This window comes from Drosophila subpulchrella, chromosome 3R (genome assembly GCF_014743375.2).
Source record: "Drosophila subpulchrella strain 33 F10 #4 breed RU33 chromosome 3R, RU_Dsub_v1.1 Primary Assembly, whole genome shotgun sequence".
Classification (NCBI taxonomy): Eukaryota; Metazoa; Arthropoda; class Insecta; order Diptera; family Drosophilidae; genus Drosophila; species Drosophila subpulchrella.
Window position 1 is genome coordinate 16,267,934 of NC_050609.1, and position 24,149 is coordinate 16,292,082.

The 24,149-nt window shown below is 42.5% G+C and overlaps 3 protein-coding genes and 1 long non-coding RNA gene across 8 annotated transcripts; 2 read left to right on the forward strand and 2 right to left on the reverse strand.

The window, feature by feature from the left end:
* Positions 1-196: 196 nt before the first annotated feature.
* On the forward strand, positions 197-3,179 carry LOC119553813 (aldehyde dehydrogenase X, mitochondrial). Its single transcript, XM_037864436.1, has 5 exons — positions 197-350; positions 1,450-1,554; positions 1,631-1,731; positions 1,786-2,357; positions 2,413-3,179. Exons 1-5 carry the CDS (start codon positions 315-317, stop codon positions 3,054-3,056), a joined length of 1,458 nt encoding a protein of 485 aa, XP_037720364.1. The 5' UTR covers positions 197-314; the 3' UTR covers positions 3,057-3,179.
* LOC119553818 lies at positions 3,081-10,698 on the reverse strand. Of its 4 annotated transcripts, none has more exons than XM_037864466.1 (6): positions 8,589-8,706; positions 7,516-7,750; positions 4,603-4,863; positions 4,374-4,544; positions 4,168-4,309; positions 3,081-4,113 (listed from the first exon to the last, which is right to left on the reverse strand). In XM_037864466.1, exons 2-6 carry the CDS (start codon positions 7,577-7,579, stop codon positions 3,561-3,563), a joined length of 1,191 nt encoding a protein of 396 aa, XP_037720394.1. In that variant the 5' UTR covers positions 7,580-7,750; positions 8,589-8,706; the 3' UTR covers positions 3,081-3,560. The 4 variants fall into 4 exon arrangements, with proteins under 4 accessions (XP_037720394.1, XP_037720386.1, XP_037720402.1 ...); XM_037864458.1 differs by having other exon boundaries at positions 8,533-8,701; XM_037864474.1 differs by having other exon boundaries at positions 8,668-8,686.
* Positions 10,699-11,646: 948 nt separating this feature from the next.
* On the reverse strand, positions 11,647-23,860 carry LOC119546575 (probable Rho GTPase-activating protein CG5521). 2 transcript variants are annotated; one of them, XM_037852976.1, is made up of 8 exons: positions 23,215-23,860; positions 19,595-19,705; positions 19,070-19,087; positions 18,598-18,769; positions 17,571-18,537; positions 13,444-17,513; positions 13,182-13,378; positions 11,647-13,121 (listed from the first exon to the last, which is right to left on the reverse strand). In XM_037852976.1, exons 1-8 carry the CDS (start codon positions 23,318-23,320, stop codon positions 12,865-12,867), a joined length of 5,898 nt encoding a protein of 1,965 aa, XP_037708904.1. In that variant the 5' UTR covers positions 23,321-23,860; the 3' UTR covers positions 11,647-12,864. The 2 variants fall into 2 exon arrangements, with proteins under 2 accessions (XP_037708904.1, XP_037708913.1); XM_037852985.1 differs by lacking the exon at positions 19,070-19,087.
* Positions 18,471-18,809, forward strand: LOC119546586. The gene is made up of 2 exons (XR_005219178.1): positions 18,471-18,552; positions 18,618-18,809. It is a non-coding gene; the product is annotated as an uncharacterized LOC119546586 (long non-coding RNA).
* Positions 23,861-24,149: the final 289 nt, after the last annotated feature.

Here is a 24,149-nt window from a genome sequence, read left to right on the forward strand (position 1 = left end):
GATTAAAATATATTTTAAAAATTAATTTTAAATTTAGTAATATTCCAAATTGATGGACGATTTCTACAAATGGCAGGGTGCATATAGAAATGTTTGTTTGTCTGCCGGCCGGCATAAAGCAGAGATAATTCAGAGGACCGACCACAACAAAGCAAAAAAGGTGATGAACGACAGTGCAAAAACACATCGCTGATAGCCAGTTATCGGGGTCTATATAAACGGACATCTGGCAGCTTTTCAAATTCAGTTTCGCGACGACTACCAGACAGCCGGTCTCTATTCCAGTTCTTAAAAGTGCATATACATTGTTCAATATGGCCGATCCCAACGCCAAGCCCAAGTACACAAAAGTGAGTATAAATATTGTGTTGCCAGCTGCATATTAAATATACCTAAACCAAATGCAGATAAGATGCACTTAATATATTGCAAAAGGAAAACTTTACCCAATATTAACTTGCCACTTAAATCTCAGCCCACTTTAAACTTGTTTGTGTCGCAATTTACAAATATTCTTGATTTGATTTTTCGTCTCTTGGCTGCTGGCCTCCTTATACATAGGAATATACTTTTTGTTTGTTCTTAGATACAGGGTGTTCAAGCTGTTATCACCACAAGAACAGATTTAGCCCAAGTAAAGCCATAATAATTAAGAGGTCTTATAGCTGATAAGGTATATGTTTATAGGGCACCAACATGATCTTGCCATTTTCCTGATATGGATGAGACTTTGAATCTTATAGTTTGATGATATTTTTCAGTGACAAAATTGTAAGTTTTTTTAAAAGCTCGGCAGCCGTAGTACTATAAGTAAAAATAATATTATTAATCTTTTTTAACAATCTCAAAAATAATGGTATTTGTATTTTTAATAACCCATAATTCTATACGTTTTCGGCTTTATAAGAAGTGACTCCTTTTGATATACACTAATTTAAATGGCATTATAATCTTTAACTAACTCACGTAGTTTTCGATTAACTAATTTAGCTGACTACTTTATCTTGAAAGTTTAAGAACTTAATACTTACAGGCTCTTATTTTCCAACGACCCATAATTATTTAAAATGACACCCGATAGTCCTAAACGACTTTAGTTAGCTGTCAACTGTTTTGTTTTGTTCATAAACTCGACAATTTGGTATCGTGACTAGAATTCCGCTTGACATTGCTTACACTGTCGCGTGTCTACGTAAAATTGAAATGGGCCAATCTACAGGGCTGATAACTTGTTTGAGCGGATAAGTAATCGCAGACAAACTGGGCTAATAATAATGCACAAATTGCACAAATTGCCGGCACACCAGGGAATTCGTTTGGGAAAGTGGATGAGATTTGATCATAGCTATGCACACTGCGAACCCAATTGTTGTCAGGTGGGGGAGGAATCTGGGGTTCAGGTTACTGGCTATTAAATCACAATCTATTAATCCGGTGACTTATTTATAGCTCTTCATCAACAATGAGTTCGTTGATTCGGTGTCGGGAAAGACCTTTGCCACTTTCAACCCGGCTACGAACAAGGAGATAATCAAAGTCTCCGAGGGAGATAAGGTAAGTGCAGTCTTCTAGAGAGAAATGGGAAAGTGGAAAAATAATGATATGGGATCGTATATTATAATATTGATAGGCTGACATCGACCGGGCTGTGATTGCAGCCAAGAAGGCCTTTCATCGCGACTCGGAATGGCGCAAGTTGAGTCCCCTGCAGCGCACTACTCTGATGAACAAGTGGGTTTGACCCCATATCATTACTAGAACAAATCTAATATTAATCCCCTGCAGACTCTGTGCCTTGATGGATCGTGACAAGGCATTCCTGGCCAGCTTGGAGTCCCAGGACAATGGCAAACCCTATGCCGAGGCCCTCTTCGATGTGACCTACTCGGTGTTGACCCTGCAGTATTATGCCGGCTGGACGGACAAGTTCTTTGGCGACACCATTCCCGCTGGAGGCTTCACCTCGATGACCCGCAAGGAACCCATTGGCGTGGTGGGCCAAATCATTCCCTGGAACTACCCCCTGCTGATGCTGGCCTGGAAATGGGGTCCCGCCTTGGCCGTTGGATGCACCATCATCATGAAGCCCGCGGAGCAGACTCCTCTGACTGCCCTCCACATGGCTGCTTTGGCCAAGGAGGCGGGTTTCCCGGCTGGAGTGATCAATGTGGTGAACGGATTTGGACCCACTGCTGGAGCTGCCATCAGTGAGCATCCAGATATTGCCAAGGTGGCTTTTACCGGCTCCGTGGACATTGGAAGGATTGTGATGCAGGCTGCCGCGAAGTCGAACTTGAAGAGGGTCTCCCTGGAGTTGGGCGGCAAGAGTCCCGTGGTGGTCTTTGATGATGCAGACAGTAAGTGGTATCTCTTCTGGGAATTTAAACTGAAATTTAATTTTTATCCTATTAGTTGACTTTGCGGTGGAGACCACCCATGAGGCCCTGTTCTCCAATCATGGCCAGAGTTGCTGTGCCGGCAGTAGGACCTATGTCCACGAGAAGATCTACGATGTGTTCGTGGCCAAGGCAGCTGCCAAGGCCAAGGCCCGCAAGGTGGGCAATCCCTTCGAGGCGGATGTGCAGCAGGGTCCCCAGATCGACCAGGAGATGCTGACCAAGGTGTTGGGCTACATCGAGAGTGGCCAGAAGGAGGGAGCCAAGTTGCAGGCTGGTGGCAAGAGGATCGGCAATGTGGGTTTCTTCGTGGAACCCACTGTCTTCTCGGACGTTAAGGACACCATGCGCATTGCCCAGGAGGAGATCTTCGGGCCCGTGCAGTCGATCTTCAAGTTCAGCACCCTGGAGGAGATCATCGATCGGGCCAACAATGTGCAATATGGCCTGGCCGCCGGTGTTATTACCAATGACATCAACAAGGCCCTGAAGTTCGCCAATAATGTGGATGCTGGTTCCGTGTGGATCAACTGCTATGATGCCGTCCTGCCCTCCACTCCCTTCGGTGGCTACAAGCACTCGGGAATTGGCAGGGAACTGGGAAAGGACGGTCTGGACAACTACCTGGAAACCAAGACCATCACCATGAAGCTGCTTTAAGCGGGAACTTGAAGAGTTTCTTACTTCGTATACACAATATTTGTATTTTATTCGCACTTGTTTTCGCACTTGTCAATGGTTAGACTATTGCATTTTTAAAATAAAACATTTGGATTAAAGTCATCATGGGTTAAAATCTAGGGGATCGATTGGAAAATGTGGCTTAACTAGGTATACGATTTTAAAAATTCAAACTGTTTTGTTTTAACAATATTTCAGCCTAAGAGTATGCAATATATTGACCACATTTATATTTCGATTCTATTACATCTCCCATAAAGTCACATTTACGGATAAGATATCGAGGCACGAGTTCCCTAAGCTAAGACAGTGAACAATATCAATTAAATATCGATTGATTAAGGACTTTCGACTGGAGAGTCTCCAAAACTTATACTATAATCCAGTTAGTTGATATAATATTACTTAGGCACCATCTACTAAACACTAACACATCGTATAAAAATAAACCTGAGATTGCTGATCCTTGGGCCAGCCGTGGGATTAGGCCAAGTTAGTGGGCGGAACCTGGGACTGGCCCTGCACCTCCAAAAGTGGCACTGCAAGATCGCTCAAACGCGACCTGGCACTCTGATAGTCGTCCTCCGATCTGGGACGCATCTGCGTCTGGTGCTGCGGACTGCTCTGCTGCACCACCTCCGTGTAAACTGGTTGTATTTGGACTTGTGGAGACCCATACCGATCGTTATCGAACATCTCATCGACGTCCACCAGCTGGAAATCCACGGCGAAGATAAATCGCAGTACCATGACCAGCAGAGCGATGATCCACAGCACCATTCCAATGATGTAGCTAGAGCGGAATAGCTCCAGATACGTATCGTGGGACACATTGTGGTCATGGACGATGGGACGCAGAAGGGCGATGGCATTGCCACAACTGATGGCAGTGGGATCTGTGAGGTTCCCCCTCAATTGGCCACACAATCGCTTAAGATAACCATTGGTCAGGATCGTATAGACCAAGCTACCCAAACTCATCACCGAGAAAATGATTATCGAAGGCACTACAATGCGCCAGGGTTTCGGCAGAACTCTGAAAAGGGTAATATTATTATTGAAATAACTAATTTAAAGCCCATGTACTCACGAGCTCTTTTTGCTGCCTGTCTGGAAGATTAGACACATGGCTGTCCAGATGATGGCCACTATCTCTGATATGAGGGGAAATGCATAGACAAACTGAGCTCCAATGCCTTGTTTCCAAATAGTGGAATAAATATCAATGGTCACTTTATGAAAAAGAAATCAGTTAAATAGAGAATCAGAGAAATATATTAAAGTATAACCCCTTACTTGTGCTCAGGAAGTGACGATCTGCCTCAGCATTGAAGGTGATCTTTGGCGGCGGAGTCGTAGTGCTCGTGACCAACTCCTCCTTTTTTTCTGCCATGAGACGCTCCAACTTAGGTCGGTTCTCAATGGAATCAAAGATATGCGGTATCTTATACCCTGGCTTTGTGGTTTCTGTAAGCAAAAGTATTATTTAGTTTCAAGGAATATGTCAATATAAAAGATATCTTACGGCTCTCGCTTTGCAGCGAATCGGACTGGACATCCTGCACGGAGTACTTTCGGCCATAGGCATTCTGCGTGGCTTCGATAAAGTCCTTATGAAGGATCTGTTTGCAATGATCGCACAATTGATCCATATTGCGTTCCCGGAAAATGAGTTTGTCACTAACGATTCCCATTCCCTCGTTCAGATCCCCCGATATCATGTGCAGCGAGATACTCCATAGAATGGAAAACACTGCCACGAGGACCATCAGACATATTACGGTGTCTAAGTTGAAAGAAAGAATAAGGTTATATAGAAATTAACTACATTTAACTAGTTCGGTAATTTAAAAACCTTCAAATATGACACGCATACTAAAAATCAATTTTTCACAACTTTTAATTGCAAAAAATGGACACAAAATTAAAAGCCTTCCGATTTTGAAATGTTTTACATTAGTTTTGAATGATGAAAATGACACAGTTTCCCATTTCGTTTATTAAAATTGTTAATTATTCCTGAAAACTTTTGTGATCTTGACCAATACAATAATACTTTGAACCCCTGGCATATATTAGCATTACACACATGTTGCTCTATCAAACGAACCGCTGACAAATTGGAATGTAAAATTAATGGCCCGCAAATAGACATCGCTGTATTTAGACATTCAACTATTTATGGATCTGCCAGGAGCCATAGATCAAGTAAACGCACTGTTGCAAACTATGGACTACGAAATTATGAGAACGGAAACCACAAGTGCTTGAAGGTTAAGCAGTCGATAATTTATTGCTTTCTAGTTATGTTTGGGGCTGGGTTTGATGAGTTAGTTTGTTTTGTGTAAGAATCGGTTAACTGTGAACTGGTCTCTATATATTAACGTTTCTGTGTGAGTTTATATCAGAGGTATGATATCATGCCAAATGTTATAGAGCTCGGTTAACGAGTCGGGGCGAAACATTTTCAGATGACGTCGATACCGTGACTGCCTCCCAATAAAATTCATTTCAATTGATGCAAATATTCCCGCATATTGTTCGAAATAAAGAGAAAACAGTCCGCTGGCAGAGTCAACAAACAGATTCGTGGATAAATATACGACTATGCTCGGTGTACATAATAAAAGTCCCAGAGCGGAACATGTCAAAACGGGGGAAATGTTATATTACCATTCCATTTTATGGTCCATAATGGACAGCTGAATTTTACAAGTTCGCCCATCTATACGCAGAGTGAGAGAATAGATCACGAGCTGGTACCGCAGATTTCATGCCCCAAGTGCTTTGAACGCATTAAGCGGAATGTTTTTCTGCTTTTTGGCCGGCCACCGACTCATTTATACATATATATCAGAAGCGATTTACTGCGCGTTGCATGATCCGCCGCAAAGTGGCACCAATGAAATGACATCACTCCCATCTCGAATCCCCTTTCGGCTCTCATCTCTGGAACTTGGGTAAACAATATTCAGCAGTCGTTAGCAGCCAACCGCTTTTGGCCAGGTTTCGTTACTGAATATGGCCCAAAAGAGGCGAAGCTTCACAATGAAAACTATAAATAAATATTACTAATCGGCTGGTGGATAGACAGATGTAAACTACAGCAACATGGGTCCACAGAATATATAGTTGCCATTCTTAATTTGCTATTTTATTAAGATAATAACAACTTAACGATTAGTGTCTTTCAATAATCCTTTAGGAAGTTCACAGTTAACAATTTCCCCATCCCAGTGATTAAGTGCTTGTTTATATTTGCGACGGCTCCCGGAAGCCTGGCACTTTGGCCAATTTGTTAATGCCATTAACAGGAACCACATGGCGTATACGTACTATGAACTACGCCCACTCAAACAAACTTTCCTCCACTTATCGACAGATGAAAACTGCATCAAATGGAATATATTTATATACATTTCAACCATGATGATCGGTAGAAACAGCAAGGGAGGTGTGAAAGTGTTTGTAAACAGTTAATATTAGCACATTCGACTAAAGGCTTTAGGCCAATTTAGCACCTTTAATGAATTGATTGACGCTATAAAAACGGTTTAAGTTTGGAACGTTTAGCTGGGAGTTTAAAATGGTCGCAAACTAAGCTTATAATTTAATATGGTTAATAGAAAAATATTTCGAATATTGTACTTCTGTTAAACATAAAAAAACCCAAAGAAATGTAAAAATATATCATCTACACAGAGAAAATTATCTAGGAACATTGATCTTGAATTGAGAACATTGTTCTTGAATTGAGAACATTCGTTCTTAAAAACCGTGCAAGTACATTGTGGTATCAATATAATAACGAAATGGTGAGAAGAGAAAATTTGAATTGAGTTTACTTAACAACTTTTTGACAGGTATACATTAAGGACTGAACTAATAGTTTATTAGTACACATAATGTACTTAAATACCGCCAATTCAACTTGATTCGAGCAAAATAAAAAATGTCGTTCAATTTTTAAGAACATTTTCAACTCAGATAAGAACGTCAGAATTTTCTCTGTGTAAGGAAATGTAGAGTATGGCTCTACTTTCACGCATTTCAAAATAATTAATTGGGTGGGTCCCTGTCTCTGCAAATTTTCAAAACATTGGAATACGTATAGTCAAACGGTTTATTGATGCTGAAAGACGCGCCCCCAAAGATCAGTCTCCATGACTGATGGACAAAACCGTGAAATGGTTTTAATTGACTTGAACATTTTCTGTCAATAGCTGCAGACAGTTCACCTCAAATTTAACCAATTGCCTCTCGCAGTTTGACATTCGAAATTCTAAATGCTTTTAATGGAATTTGTTTTGTTTTTAATTTGTTGTTTTCCTTCCTCCGCCCTCTCAAGGCCGTCCCAAAAATACATTTTAGGTACCAAGGTCTGCCCTTAGTAATACGTAAAAAACATAAACATATATAACAATATATAATAACGTACTATTTAGATTGCGAATATCGCTGGTGGTTAGCTTCCCCTCTTTGTATTTCTTAATCAGCTCCATTTTGGCATGTTATTTTTATCGTTGTTCAGAATTTCTCCGGATTACTATGTTTCCTTTTTTCTATTAAACAACTTTATCGCACATATTTTGTTCACAATTATTGTTTTTCTTATCGAAAAAATGGCTATTGATTGTTTTTTTCTTCACATTTGCTAAGTTTCATGTGGCTAGCTAATGAAAATAAGGAAAACAATATAAAATTTCTGCCATGCGCTTCCGGTTTTTATAGGGTTTTTCCTAAAACTTTTTTGATAAAATTTTTAGAAACTGATAGGAATTTTTGCGATAGAAATAAATTTTATTTGACATTAGCGCATACGTATTTTGAAAACATTCTTATTGAGCACATGTTTTTATCGTTTTCACTTCACATTTGTATAGCTTTTGGGATTTTTATGGACCATATAGGGAATATTTCATTAGCAAACCGACGGATCTACACACAGAAATTTATTAGGAAAGTAATAAACAATTGCTATAATAAATATAGCTGCTGCTTTTGGGCAAACCTAATGAAGCGTGGAGACTTTTTGATTTTCGCCTCGATTCTGTTCACTTGAGCGATCGGAATAATTGAGATTAATTGATTTGAAATTGCCGAAAGTGTGTGGGTGTACATGGGTGTTTAAATATGGATGGTAGACGGGGAAATTTAGCAAATGAGTTTGAAACACTTTGGCTATCAATTTACATTTGACGCGCACAACTGTTGTTCGGGTTTTCAATTTCCATTTCTATTTTCCCGGCCCTTTACGTATACGTAACGAACCGAAATTAACACCTTTTTGTGCTCGTTCTCGAATATACATTCTAATTAACCCATGGCTCAAAATCGTTGGAAGTGTGTGTTTCGGTTTGGGAAAGGTGACATCCGTTTGGGCTGACGGGTTCAAGGTCATAAATTGTGGGGAGGGGGCAACTTTTTCGATTCGACATTTATGTTTGTTATTTACACTCTTTCAATATCACCGATTTGCATAAAAAGCGATGGATATGTTAATTGCCGAACCCGAAATTAAACCACGCGACGCTCGGCACGCATCCAAAAGATATGAATAAAACCGAATGGGTCCAAATTTTCTGCGTACTACTCGTTCGTGGACCGTCCGTCGTTCGTGACTGGTGTTTAGACACTGAGGCGACTATATGCCAACCCATAATTCTCCAGCCGATTTTGTCTTTCTCTCGCTCTCATTCGCTCTATAGAGAGCTATATAGCTCTAGACCACCTTGTTTTATTTATTTTTTGTTTGGGGGCTCCTAAGAGCGAGCTTCTTCGGGTTTGTTTTGATTTCAAAAATTTGCAACTGGTTGCCCAGGTATGTTTTTGTTTGTGCCTCTGTTTTGATCTGGTTCTTTCGTATTGTTGACTGTTTTTCTCGTTTTTCCACAACAATTTTTTTAGAAATAGATAGAGGTGTGGCTGGGTGATTATAAGGTGCGTGGGATGGGAAATCATTGTTTTATTTTTATTTTTTGTTTGCTGCGACATGGGTTTTTAAAATATAATTAAAACGTAGTAGTACCGGAATTGGGAATGGGATTAATTAAAGAATAGATTTTACGCACTCAATATAATAATTAACATAAAATTATAATTTCAAATCGAAGTCGTAGATAGTCATGTCAATATATAAATACATTTTTGCCCCACTCCTTAATATTTTTCAGGTTCCATACTCCCTTAAATTCTACCCGTTCTTTAACGAATTCCATATTCCTTTCATGTTTATTTATATTCCATTCATTAACAAACAAAAGAACCGCCCGATTTATGTTTTCCATTATTGCGTATCCTCAGTTAGAGGCGAACATTAATCTGATATTCAAAGACCGAAAAAAATCCTGTTCTATTTCCATGCCATTGTTTCGGCTTTTGGGCAGTTGCCATGGCCGCAATTATCGGCGATGACCTTGGAAGAACACGCCGCTTTTCACGTCCAAGGTGAACTTAATTAGCGGCCAAAAGGCCTTCGAAGGACTCGTCGATGTGGGTATGTTTAAAATCGCGTGCCTGACAGGCATCTAGTTTTTTCTGGTTTCTCAAGCCGAAAGTGAAACTCCATCTAACAATAACGCTCGTCACTTGGGAGCTATTGATGTCTCGAGGGTGTTATTGAAAAGCTTCTAAATAATTTCTCTTGGGCGCATTAAAATACTATAGTTACAACTTTTGTAGGGAAATTCTCAGGTAACCTAATAACTTCAATATACCTATATCTGTAAATGATAAGATTACTCTATGAATATCGCCTATCTAATCTTGTCTTGAGCAAATTTACAAAACCATAAATAAAACGCCATATAAATCTTGGCTAATCGTAATTAGACAATTACCGCCCAAGAATCTTATTTATAGACCATGTGTTTCACCCAATAAAAACAACAATAACTATTTCTGGTGGTTTGTATGCTTGTGGCAGACGATAAACATGTCCAGCCCTAACGAATTCCATTGAATCCATTTCCACATTTCCACACATGTCATAATAAGGTCTCCGTCACCTATAGATAAACACCAAATCATTCCTTGCTCCAATGTTGAAACTGGCGATGACGTCGCCCTCTTATGCAAAAATACCCAGTATATAAGATAATGCCACATACATGAATTTATTACACACAAGGTCCAGGTGAGTTATGATGGGTTATCAATCATGTTCGAAAGAAAAGGCTGTTAGACAATAATGAAAATAAAGTTGCAACTTGATAGTGTATTACAAAAATATTTTAAAATATATTTATTAATTTTATTTACGATCTATCTGGTTTATCTCAGGTGGTTCATCGCATTTTTGGATAGTACCACTTACGTTCACAGCGCACCACTTCGCTCCTGGCTTCCCGGGTTAGCATCTGCAGGCTGTCGCCAATCCGTCGAATCCGCTGCGGACGACTCCCCATCTCTGATCCCACTTGGCACTTGGCACCCGCATCTAATTACGTCTTTTGTTTACAACAGACAAACAATTAGCAAAATTGTTAAACAAAAACCTATCACTTGAGTGCGCATTTTCGGGCTTAAGTTGCTTTGGTTTTGGAACTTGGCAGTGGAGCTTGGTACATATACGACCCGAAAGTAGAGCTACGACTGGAGACGTTCAGACGACACGACCGCTCGACGAGAACTGTGCGCACGCCAAGCGGCTGTAGGCCATTAGGGGTATTTGCCGCTGCTGCGGGGAAAATTCAAATTGTATGGCGTCACTTCGTAGTGGTGGTTACAGCACCACTATTCAAACAGCATAGAGCGTTACTAGATCCCCAGCAGAGGTGACTAAGCACCAACGTCTTTGGGTAGGTAAAAGGAGTACCAAAACAGAAATTATCAAAAATTATTATAACCAAATGAACAACCTGGGATTTTAAACTTACAAAGTTATAAATTAGGTACTTTTAATTTAAAATACATTTCTATTTTTAAACACTTCGTATTATAAGCAAAAAAGTTGATGAAAAAGTACTCATTATATGGATACACAAGTAAATGCCGTATATCATTAATATTTTGTACTGCAATCGATTCAAATAGTAATATCAGGTAAGTTACAAATTACAAAATCATAAAACCTAATTAAATTTTTTAACTACAAATAGTACCTAACTTTTAGACCATGTACCTAGTAAAAGTCCCTAGACCTCTGCCATCACTGATCCCTGGCAGCCAGCCGACCTGCCTGTCTGTCTGACCATTTCTGGGGGTGGGCGGAGGTCGAATCACCCCTAAAAAGAGAAACCGCCGAAAACAGGAGTCAAGGCAATGACCACTCACGGCCCGGCCTACAAGTCTGGGCCACCTGGGAGGCGCGGAATGAGTGTCAGTAGAGCGGTTGCGTGCCCAGTTAATTACTACTAAATGTTGACAACATCTGGCCCACGGGAAAGAGAACTTCTCCCTCACAGCAGGATCTCAACTCTTTGAAATTCACGTTATTTATTATACGAAAAATACTCGATTGTTTCTCAAATAAATTAATAAATTAATATACATATTAAATCGTAGTTGTAAATTTAGGTTGTATATAATCCGTTACTTGGTGTTAGTTACAAATTTCACATAGCACTAATTTGCTTTTCGATTTATTGGTTTTTGTTTGTTTTTTTTTTTTTATACAAAATGGTTTACTCGCTTAAGGTTAATTGTGTTAATTAGACTACAGATTTCATAAAACATTTGTGCAACAAAAAGGCATTGCAATCAACTTTCAGTTGCCCGTTTTACATAAATACAAAATTAACATATCTTGGTGTAAATATATATAAATATAAATCTATCAATTTGATCAATTCGTTGAAACAATTCGCAGTGAAATACAAATGAAGAACATCCTTATGCTGATTAATAAATCATCTTGTAACAATTTCATTTTTACACACAAATAAAAGGCGATTGTTTGAACAATTTTAGTTACTCTGTTGTTTTGTTTTCCTTTCTAAGACTCACACTCCTAGTGACGATTGCCATCGACAGTTGATAGGGGATTGGTTAGTAGAGAATGGCTTATAACTAGGCTACCTATACAAATAGGTCGATTACATAATACTAGTAGTTGACGTGTTGCTTTAAATGGGCAGAGCAAGTTCCTATGTTCGAATTTTGATTATTCTTGCATTTTGTGCGGGACACTTAAAACGATTTTCGAATTCTTTGAATTTGCTTCTCGTTGCCAAGCGTAAAATGTGACATAAAAATGTAAAAAATAATATCTATAATATTGAATAACAGATTGCTTTGGATAAAAAGCGCAGCACAGTAAATGCGAGAAAAGCAATTGTTCAGCTAGCTGATAATCCTCAATTTGCACTCGAATGCTTAAAGCTCATTAACTAAATAATCTTACATTACATCGAATTAATTAACATAATTGAGTGCATAGATAACATAATTTCAAATTAGTGAGTTTGATTGGACGCAAAATACAGCCGCATCGCAGACGAGCGGATTCATCAATAAATACGTAAAAAGAAATCATTGTAACTAGGTAAAATTCGCAATGCATTACAACACAGTGTTAACTTGAAAGTGAAAAATGGAAGGGAAATCGTTAGAGAGTAGCGTTCGATTAGCAGAGCAGCAGAAAATAAATAGTTAAATACACTGACAGACTAAGCTGAAAACTGAAATAAATTACAATAACTAATGTAGGAGGAAACGTGTTTCGCAATACTATTCGTTTGCCTTAGAACTCTCTGCATCTTTTCGGGCCTGGCTTGGCCCTCGGCCCGATTGGTGGGGAGGGGAATGGGTGCAGATGGTGCCGGGAATCGCAGGAAAGGGACAAGAATTATTTGAAGCGTCGCTGCGGCAAGGTTGGACTCTCGGGCGGCGTGTCTCCGCCGGCTCCTCCGCCGCCTCCGACGACGATCTGCTGCAGCGAGTGCTTCTTGGTCACGCTCTTGAAAGGAGCTCCCAGTTTTCGGTGGCCACGCGGCGAGGCAGAGGCCATTCCGGTGGCTGCCTCCATGGCTGCGGTGGATCCAGCTGAGGCCGATGGTGCTATTCCAATTATGGGGCCAGAGTCAATCGAAGCTTGAACCCAACCTATAAATAAAATTTCAGTTTTAATAATTGTTTACTGATTCCCCAAATCCAGCTGCTCACCTTTCACGGAGGCACGATTGTGATCGAGCAAAGCCGAAGCCAGAGGTGCTGCCGAACTGCTGGCATTGGATTCCCGTAGAGTGCCCAATGTGGACAGCGGCATGGGATTAAAGATGCGGCTGGCGAAGTCCTCAAAGGTGGTACTCTCCTTGTATCGCGAAGACACGCTATCCAACGACCTGTTGCGCTCCTCGTAGCTGCGTGTGAGAATAGAAAACTCATAAGTATCTAAAGAAAACATATATATTTCAGTTCAACTTACAATTGTTGGTAGAGCGGCAAGGCGGCGCGCTTCGTCCGACTGGCATTGATGGCAGTGGCGCGGATCAGGGTGGCCAAGCAGGCGCCGCTTACCACGCTCTCATTGGCCAATGGTCCAAACCATGGCACCTCCGGCTTCCGGTTGACAGTCACCCGGAACAAACCATTCTTCAGCGGATAAACCACAATCAGCACATCGCAAAACTCGGTGGGCAGAATGTCCCGTCTGTAATCCCGATGGTGCTCACTCCACACAATGTGGACCTCGTCGTTGCCAAGATGGCGCGTCTTCAGTAGCATGGCCTCCGAGGAGTCCGACGGCATTCTGGTGGCCACATGGTAGACCACCTCAAGAAAGGGTGTGGCGTAATACGGAGCCGTTGCCCCGCATCCTTGACGGGGTAATCCACCCAGGAAACCATTGTGCGTCTCCAGATCGATCTCCCAACCCAAAGCGGAAACGAACATCTCGTAGGTGCTGCTTCCACTCGTATTCCTCAGGATGCTTCCTTTATCTTCCTGGCCGGCGGCCACATAAATCACCGCCATCTTATGGGTTTCTCGGCATTTCTGAAGATCCACGTTCCGCAACTCCCGCATGAGTTTCTCGCTCCGCTGGAGCAAGTGCGTCCGGGACCGTCGCTCCCAACCAGCCAGACCCAAATGTGAGAAGAGCAGTCGGCAATACTGGAACGGCATCTCAGTGCGGGTGGGCAGAGAATCAAAGGAAGGCGTAGCGGAGTGTAGGGACCTCTGATCCGGCTGTTGCAGCGATGAATTTGAGCTGGCGTGACGCAAAGCCGGGGATGGAGCCAGCGCCGAGTGTGTTACGAATTCCTGCTCCAGGAGGCGTTGATTCAGGATCACCGAAATGGCCTGCGCCTCCTGATTTCCACTCAGGGGACTGCTGCTTGGAGCATTCAACTGGCTTACAGTGGGGGGCACACACTCTGGACTGGTATGACCAATATAGGCCAACATATCGTCCAGTTGATCCAGATCCGGGGCCATATCCTTGGCCAGCGGCAAAACTCCCGCCGGACGGTGACGCAGAGTGTGTCGCGGTGCCTGCAGCTCATGCGCCACCATGGAAGAGACCATGGAATCCAACGGTTGGGTGTGGTGAATCTTTGGTGTGGTTTTCGCAGGAGGCTCTTCCGCTTTCCGCGGTTCCGAATACAATATGGAGGCATCCCAACAGGCTTTGCCATTGAGATCCCGCATTAGGACTCTAACTTGCTTCTCGGCTGTGACCAAACCAGCCGTGATTCCTCCACCAGGGAGTTTCAGAGTGGGCAGCTCAATGAAACTGGCCACCAGACCGGAGTTTAGCATGAACAGCTGCATGTTCTGGGCATTTACAGCAGATGGAAGTTCCACGGAGTCGCGACGCGACTCCACCTGACCACCATAGGCAGCATTACCAATGTCGTCCTGCTCCTCAACCATGGAACTCAAGCGAGATGCTCCGATCCCCATGGGAAAATGACCCACGTGGGTGACCAGATGCATGGACACCGCCTTGGCACACAACTTGATGGCCGTGATGCATTTCTGAATGGTCTCGGATGTTTGATAGGTAGCTTCCGGAAGGCGTCCATCTCCTTGGAGATCGTCGTGGGTAATGTGCATATCAAAATCATCGTCGGCGGTCAGTTTTACCCTCTCATGGCGTGGAGCTCCCGAGGCAACCTGCAGGAGTACCCTGAGCACCTGGAGCACTAGAGTATCACCTTGTTCGTTGAAGGGCGTCAGCATAATTGGGGCAGGAATAGCCATGCAGAATTCACCCAAGCACAGCATCAGCGATGTAAGAACCACCTTGTCCGAATCCTTGGGCTTGGTTACGTTCTGGATTTCCAAAGCCTTGCAAATGGCTGTGATGATTAGCTGGGGAACCCTTTCAATGGCGGACAGTTGGCGTCCACGTTCGGCGCACAACTTTAACGAATCCACTGCAACCATGGCGATGGTGTGATGCTTAAACTGTAGCGCCTGGAGCAGTACTTGAAGCACCTCCTTGATGCGCGGATTGTAGACTTGCGTCTCCTTGGGATGCACATCTTTGTGATGGGGCACTGCCTGCTGAAAGAGGTTTCCCCTTCCGGACGTCGAGGAGACCGGCAAGGGTTGAGAAAGACGCATAAGCAGCCACTGACCCAGTTGTGAGAGGGCAATGCATCGCGCCTTGGCCGAAGGTTCCCGCCTGGCGCATCTGAGCACAATGTTTAGGATGTGATCCTGCAAATCCGGACACTCCATAAGCTCAAACTTCTGTGGCGAGGGCTGCAGAACAGGGCGTGGCAGCAAGGAGGATGGGTAGCAGAGCAGCGATCCCAGGAGAGCCGCCACTTCGGCTCTTGGCGTGCTCCTTGAAACCTCCAATGAAGTCAGCAATATAGCACTCGCATGAACCAAGTCCAGCAGCAGCAAAGTGTGTCCTGGCAAAAGCAAGCTCAGCAACCTGGGTCCTTCCAAGTGTTTGAGAATTGCATAAATCAAGTCCCGATCCTCACCAGTCAGCAGCTGATGAAGAGCATGATAAAACAATGGCAGCTGCTGCATGCCCACAGCTCCATGAATCGCGAGCGAACAGAGCAATTGAAGGGCCCATAGTTTGCCATTCTTGAAGGATCGATCTAGCGAAAGAGATCCATAACACCAGGGCGCCACTATTCCAATGGGTGGCACCAAAGTCGGCATCGGTGGAGTGCTCTGATTATCCGAGGATATCCCTTGGTTCTGCTTGATCTTGATGAGATTTTGCGTCATCTCCAGCAAATGCATAAACACCTGGGCGTGCAGATCCGCTTTTGGTATGCGATTAACGTCTCCCAAGGCACCAAGCATGCGCTTCCACATGATGGAGGTGGAATCTGGATGCCAACCCTCCGCTGAGCCTCCTAAGATAATGCACCGACGTCCGGAAACACTCCCAGAGTTGCTGCCACTCCCGTAGCTCCCAGAATTGGCATCGTCCAAGCTGGCATCTATCTGCAGCTGGGCATCTTTGATGGATCCACCTTCAATTCCGCTGCTGGCTGTGGGTGAGGGACTTCTGGAACCCGCTCCACTTATGTTGTCACCTTCCTGGTAGCTGTCCGTCTCCTCTGCATCACCCTTCCTAGCCAGTGAGTCCAGAGACATGGCTCTCCTCAGATCCTGTGGGTTAGAGCAATTCTCTCCCGCCTGTGGTGGTTGGAGCACCTTTTGTTTGGGAGTGGCAGCCCGACGGCGTCGTATTCTAGAGCTCCTGGCCGCTGAAGCTAGGCTGCCCTCACTGTAGCTCCTACTTAGCATGGGAGTCAAGGGAACTGGTCGTGTGCCATTGCCTCCTTGGGATTGCGTGTGCTGGTGGTGAGGTCGTGGATGATTTGCAAGTGGCATCTGCGACGAGGTCTCCTCCGAGCGACTGCTACCCGATTCCGCTAGGGATTCCCGCTGTCTGCTTTGGCTAATGGCAGCAGAAGCAGCACTGCCTCCATTGGCAGCGCTGCCCGATCCCGCTGCCTGCCAGACGCTGCCGATGCGACGACGTTTCTCCGCCCGACTCTCCGCCACTCGATCCAGGGGAAGATCCAGCAAGTTAATGCAGTAGGTGTATCGCGAAAAGACACGAGTCAGTGTTTGAATGGTCTTGTTCCACTCAACGATGAGCTCCTCGCGGTGCGTCAAGGATTGCAGGACATTCAGGAATTTCTCCCACAACTGCACGTTGACGGGCACCTTTGTGTGCGCTCGTATCCATGTGACAATCAGAGTCTGGAATATAGCCGACCCTAGGATTCCGCCCAGAGTGGCACTCTTAGGGGTGCCACTTGGCAATGTATGGTGGTTCTGGTGCAGCACCACTGAGGTGACCTGCAGCAACACCATCAGCAGTTGCTCCCAGGTGCGCGAATCCATCTCCGTGTTCATCACCATGGTGCGGTACACATTCAGCACCTTCTTGCAGAGCTCCGTCTGCTCTTCTAGTGGAGTGGAGCGATAAGTTCGCGAGCGGGTGGGGAAGCAGATGTTCAGGTTGGCGGTGTTCACCAGGAATACATTCGCCGCATTGGTCACAAACACCTGGGAAAATAGCATAGATCAGTAAGGGAAAATCAAGCTCAAGGTTCGGTAATTTACTTGTAATACATTTTGCCGCCCAGCTCTGACCGCCAATTGATCCTTGGAGCCCGCAATGGCTCCCACATACGAGGGCGTGCGTAGGCGCTGACTCCTAGGAGTTCCACCCGCCGTCGGCGGAGGCGGCGGATCGTCATTGGGCTCCAGCAGGAACGGCGGAGGAGTCTCGCCCGTCATCCAATCGCGGTACACAGCGATGGCCGTGCGAATTGCTTCTATTTGCGGCTTAGAGGTGAAGTTCAGCAGAAATGCCTGACGATACACCTCGTGTACAAAGTTGATATTCTCTCGACTGACGTAGAACACATCACGCACGATGCGTCCCTGCTGATAGCCCTGCAGACGCACATGGTCCACGTCCTCGATGTGCAGAGTGCAATCCAAGCGATGGCTCAACAAACGCTCGTGGGTGAAACGTGATACCCAGGTGATCAGGACCACCACACACGAGGCCATCACCTCCTCCTTCTTGTTTATCGATCGCATGACGGGCAGATCCAGGCGGGGATTGTAAATGGAGCAGCTCGTATCGAAATTGGGCGAAAAGACGGGCAGGAATACGTCCATAAAGCGCTGCAGCAGGAAGGCAAATGCCCGGTGATCCTTCTGGGCGCGATTATCACGCCATCGCAAACAGGCCGCCGTTTGTACCATGCTGTTTAGCAGAACCTCCAGGCCATCCCGGGGATCCGGTGGCGCTGACTTTTCGCTGGATGAAGGAGGCAGTAGGGCCACTACCTCTGAACTCTGCACGGGATGCGAGAATGCATTGTCGTGGAAAACGGAGGCCATGCCCCCATCCGCCTTCATGTTCGGATGGGTAAGAAAGTCCGAGGCACTGAACTCCGTATCCGGTCCGGTGACGCCTTTCTGGGGCACAATTAGGCCGGGGATGAGATCCGCGTACATGGCGTGCACATAGCCTGGGGCATTCTCGCCCAACGTCTGGTACCACAGCAGGAAGTATCTGAAAGTGAATACAGTTAGTAAATGCAGTTTTTAAAATGAATCTTAGGGATTCACTAACCTGACACCTTCCCGTCTCAGCTTGGGCGAGTTGCCCAGATGCAAAAGCTTGGCCATGATGCGACTCAGGGAGTGACATTGCCACCGACGGGCCAACAACTCCGGCAGAAGGCACAGGATCTTCTCCAGCAGCCATAGTGAGCCGTCTAGTTCCTCGCGATGCGCCTTGTGAACTGTTTTAATAAAGTTAAATAAAATTTGTATCAGTGAAGGTAATACTATGTGCAATATGATATTCCTGCTTGATCTAGGGATGCATTCCAAATGTCTGGACAAGCACAAGATGCAGAGAGACAGAGATGTGCATGTGGTGCATTTCTGAGAGATTTCGGAGATTTCAAGCGAAAGTAGAGACGTGGGACGTGGACGCATGAGGTTATGGTAAACTGAGTTCAGAAGCAAAGTCGCAGGAAGGAGGCGGGTGCAATTCAATGGTCAATTCAAGATGTCAATAAGGAACCACATAAACTTACCAATGTGAAACGGAAGTTCTGCCAGTTAGGGGATTTACAAAAATAGAGAGAGAAAGGGGGTATAATAGAAATAGATCAGGAGTTTAATTTAGATAATCTCGTTTATTTTCAAATAACTATCTCTACGAAAACGGGACAAAGCATAAAGATTAACGAAAACCAAACAAGGCAAAAGATTTAATGTCGTCGCTGTTGGTTTTTTTAATTGGTGGCATTTAAGTCTCAAAAGATACGAGCAAATTAACCAAAAATTAAATGGGTCAAAAAACACAGGTATTTGAGTCAACGAAGCTTAAATACTCTTCCTTTACTTTGAAACTACCATTTACGTTGTGAAAAAAATTAAAACAAAACACCACAGTGATTTTTAGTTCATTTTAAGTTTCATTTAGAGAACATACAACCTTTTCGAGTGACAAACAAAATAGCAAAGAAAACTTTAACAATACCTTATCAGGGGTGTACAAACCCCTGCTTTCGGTTCAAAATAAATATTCATATCTGGGTTAAACTCATTATTTTTACCTTTTTGCTTCAGATTCGCCTCGGCTTGAATAAAGGTGTCGTACAGAATAAAGTAGACATGGCTGTAGTTGGTCTCGAACAGTGATTTCGACTCTTCCAGCTCCACATTATCTGAAAAATATAAAAGAAAATAGGTCAACAATTGAGATAATGAATTGCATATTGGGTAAATATTATCTATCAATATTAGTGCATTCCTACACTGAAAATAATGAGGAATAAAACAGAACCCAGTCATAATGAAAAATCCAATCATAAACAAAAATACACGATATTCTTTTGTAATAAGGTAAAAGGGGTTTCTGTGACACCTCAATTACATCGGAATATCATAGATAAGAGACTAATTAAACGGAAATATTACCAAAATGTAGGCATAGTTATTGCTCTGTGAATCAGTGATAAGAAAATGGCGCCAGGGGGCAACAGCCAAGATAGTGACGCAACATCGAGTCGAGCACCTGTGCATGTCACCATTGATAAGGCTGCAAATCCAATCCAGGCAGCCGATGTCTGCCAACCTATCTATATCTTCATATATAGAAAACGCACGCATGACGATATCCAATAACAACAAACGAAACTGGCGGCCAAAAAGCTATTAAAAGTCGAGTTACGAAAAAAACACGTTATGATGGGTGCTCAGCGATTTGTGATGAATCAGTGGGGTTGGGGGACGGGTTATTGGGGAAGGGGTCCAGGGGTGGGGTTCACTGCCGTTGCCGGCTTGCTGTCATCAGCAAAACACACTGCAAAACAGAAGAAAGCTAAACAAAGAGATGAAGCAGAGTAAGAAACCTTTGAAACCGGTTCCAGCAGAAGGCCAAAGCGAAGATGTCTATCATTGCACAGAGAACAAAGCCACGCAATTTTCTATATCATTTTAAGAGATCTTAAGTTCTATTATTATAGTTCCCTACTTTTTAAGAACACAAATATCAAAGATTTTTTCATTATAAATTAGTATTTATTTATCATATTACAACACAGAGAAAATTCTGACGTTCTTATCTGAGTTGAAAATGTTCTTAAAAATAAAATGACATTTTGAAGTTAAATACATTTTTATTTTGCTCGAATCAAGTTGAATTGGTGGTACTTACATTGTATATCTCAAAAAATAAACTATTAGTCCAGTCAGTTGTGTACGCTTATCAAAAATTTGATAAATAAACTCTTTAATATTGAGAACATTGATACCAAAATGTACTTACACGGATTTTAAGAACGAATGTTCTCAATTCAAGAACAATGTACTTGAATTATTCTCTCTGTGAAGGGATTTTTATTATGTACTTCTACATCTAGCTAAGAAAATATTTAAAATATTTATCTTGAAAATGGAAAACTTTTTCTTAGAGTGCCTTTGCTGATGAACTGGTTGAAAAACAACAATTGGGAACGCAGCCATTGGGAAGAATGTCTAATGCGTGTAATTTGCCAAGGGACAATGGCAGCGGAGAGCAGCAACAACCATAAGAAATAACAACAATAGTGCACCGGAGGGTGTCAAGTCAGGTGTATTCGGAATTTTTTATATCGAGGGGCACCTGTTGGAAATCGTTCGCCGAAGTGACACAAAAAGAAAGCCACTGAAAAGAGGTGGCGAAGGTGGGGAGATGGCTCATATCGGCGGCTCGTACTCGAAACCCGTACTTGCTGTTCATTGGAGGCTAATACAGGTCAAATTCTCTAAAGCGAACTATAAAATTTTACTCACAAATTCGTATTATAAAGGAAACAAGTTAAAACTAAGAAAATATAATTGTAGATAAACAAAATAAGTTGATAAAGTAATGTAACAAGCTATTTGATTCTATTATAATTGGCATATTAGGATCATAACAATGAAATAATTCAATCCTTATCGATTGCCTCATAAAATGTAGGAAACGTAAGAAGTCTGGAAATGTGTATTATTTGCAAATAATCAAGTCATAAAATGATTACTTATGAGCAAACATGGAACTTTTAATTCTTTTTACTCAGACTTTATAAATAAGTGAATAACTTCTGTAGGAACTGACTCATTAAGAAAATATTAAACTGTGTCTACTCATCCTTTGTAAAATAATAAGTTTATCAATAAAAAAGAAAACAAATTAAATGTTATTTTTAAATACGCAAGCAAAAAAGAATGAGTAAGAGATTGGGTTTAAAATTGGGTAAAATGATTTATTTTAAAGTTCGTCTTAGGGAAGTGGGCCTGTGGCTCTACTTGTTTGCTTCTTTATCACTTAACGTGTTTCACACATTTTCGCTTGCCACATAGCGGAGCATGTGTAGAGGTTTTTCTCTAATCTTTTTTCCGCTTTTGCATAAATTAATGTTTTTACTGGAGGAATTGGGACCCATGTGGGGTACAATCGTATGTGTGGAGGTTCTTTTGCGCCCAACAGGAAATGGCCAACATTGTGGATCCACTTTTTGTTGCTGTTATGCGAACTGTGGGCAGAACGTCATTGAGAGCGAGCCACCGTGGAACAAAAATGGTGCGAACGACGCCCACCAGACCAAAAAAATGTGTATGTATAAAAAACAGCCAACCAGTTTCATTGTTATTGCTATGAATGCAAATACATTATGAAATAATTAACGGCCAACAGAACCGCCAACGCGGGACCTTGGCTTCAAGGGGCAAAATAAATGTAAGTGTTCAGAAAAGAGCAGTTTATAAAATAACTTATTTTGGGTGGAAAAGGGTTTTGGAATTTCAAGAAGAATTAACAGAAAAAAATTATATATTCTGACATAACAATGTATCTGCAAACATATTTTTCTTAAATTATATTCAACAATATTGGTTTGTTTTTATTTCAGAATATTTCAGAGTTTTTCAAGATGATTACATTTAATATATTTCTAATATATGTCTACCCTTGGAGAGGGTACTATGATTTCAGGCAGAAGTTTGCAACGCAGTGAAGGAGACGTTTCCGACCCCAGAAAGTATAGATATTCTTGATCAGCATCACTAGACGAGTAGATCTAGCCATGACCGTTTGTCCGTCCGTTTCTACGCAAACTAGTATTCTCAGTTTTAAAATTATAACTTGGGTGTTTTTTAACATACAACCTCCTACGCTTGTAAATGACTTTTTTTAAATTAGTTTTGAGTTTCGAAATTAATTTTATTAGTATCGGACGACTATATCATATAGCTGCCATAAGAACGATCGGAAAATTGGTGGAAAAATAATATGAAACAAATTATAGCTTTGGTTTTTTTTACTTAGTATCTTATACCATTGGGAATATAATTTTTTGTATTTTTAAGAATTTCGAATTAACTTTAATAAATATAACTGCAAGGGTATACAAAGTTCGGCTTGCCGAAGTTAACTTCCTTTCTTGTTCTTGAATTATATTCAAAAATATTATATATGCTTTTATTATAGAATATTTCAGAATTTTTTCAAGATAATTACATTTAAAATATTTATATTTCTCCAAAATCCTTAAGATAACTTAAGAACCCTATTATTTTTCTTATAAAAGTATGTTTTGAATAGAGTACTGGGTTTCCCCGAACTCTTTCCTAGGAAAACTCCAAAACTAGATTGTAAAAAGTTGGGATTTTTTCTGGGGATATAATATGGGGGCTATCCCGTTGAACTCACCCAATATCATGCGTAGGTGCCGCAATCTGGAGGCTGAATCCTTCTTGCAGTCCTGCAATTTGGCCGTGGATTTCTTCACGTCGGCATGCGATTTTTTTGTAAACATTTTGCACCTTGTGTTCTCTGCCCCGCACACCAACACACATCACACACACAGGCACACACACACACACAGGCACAAGTGCAGGCGGTATACACTTTCTATTCGCTGATTTTTTCTGATTTTTTTCTTTCCACCGATGATTTGTATTTTCTCTGCCTGATTTTGTGCCTTAGATTTTCTCTGGCTCTTTGCAGCTATTTATTTATACGCGCACGCCAGCGGAAAAAAAAGCACTTTTTGTCCAGCGGAGCGCCCCGGAGAAATTATTTAGCAATGGCAAAAACAACACGCCCGCTCTTTCGCCCGCTGACGTCGCTCGTCGAGTGGAGGGGCGGTGCGGGGGGGTGGCGCTGGGTTCGCTCGCTTTTCGCTGCTGTTTTCCGCACTTTCCCGACCCTATTGCATCGCGATTTATTCACGGGCACACTCGGCAACGCGCTTTTGCACTTGCAATCCAACGGCTGGCGATTTACAGCGCATTTTTCCAGCTTTCAGCGTTTATGTTTTCTTTTCCATTTGCGTCGCGTCTCCAGTTCCGTTCAGGTTCCGTTCACCACTGTGGTTCCGGTTCGCGGCAGTGCTGACTGGTTCGCAGTGGACGGTTGGAACCGGTTCGCGGTGAGCAATGAACCGTTTATGCGTCACCTGTTCGAAAAATTCAAAATTTTTGAAAATAACTTATTGATCATTAAAAAACTAGAAGGAAGATTTTATTTAAGTGTTTTAAGGTGAATTGAATTGGTGAGCAATGAACCATATGACCATGAATTTTTAAAAATCTTAATCCATTAAAAAAGATTTTAAAAACTTTTTTGTCTAAAATTTTTGTATT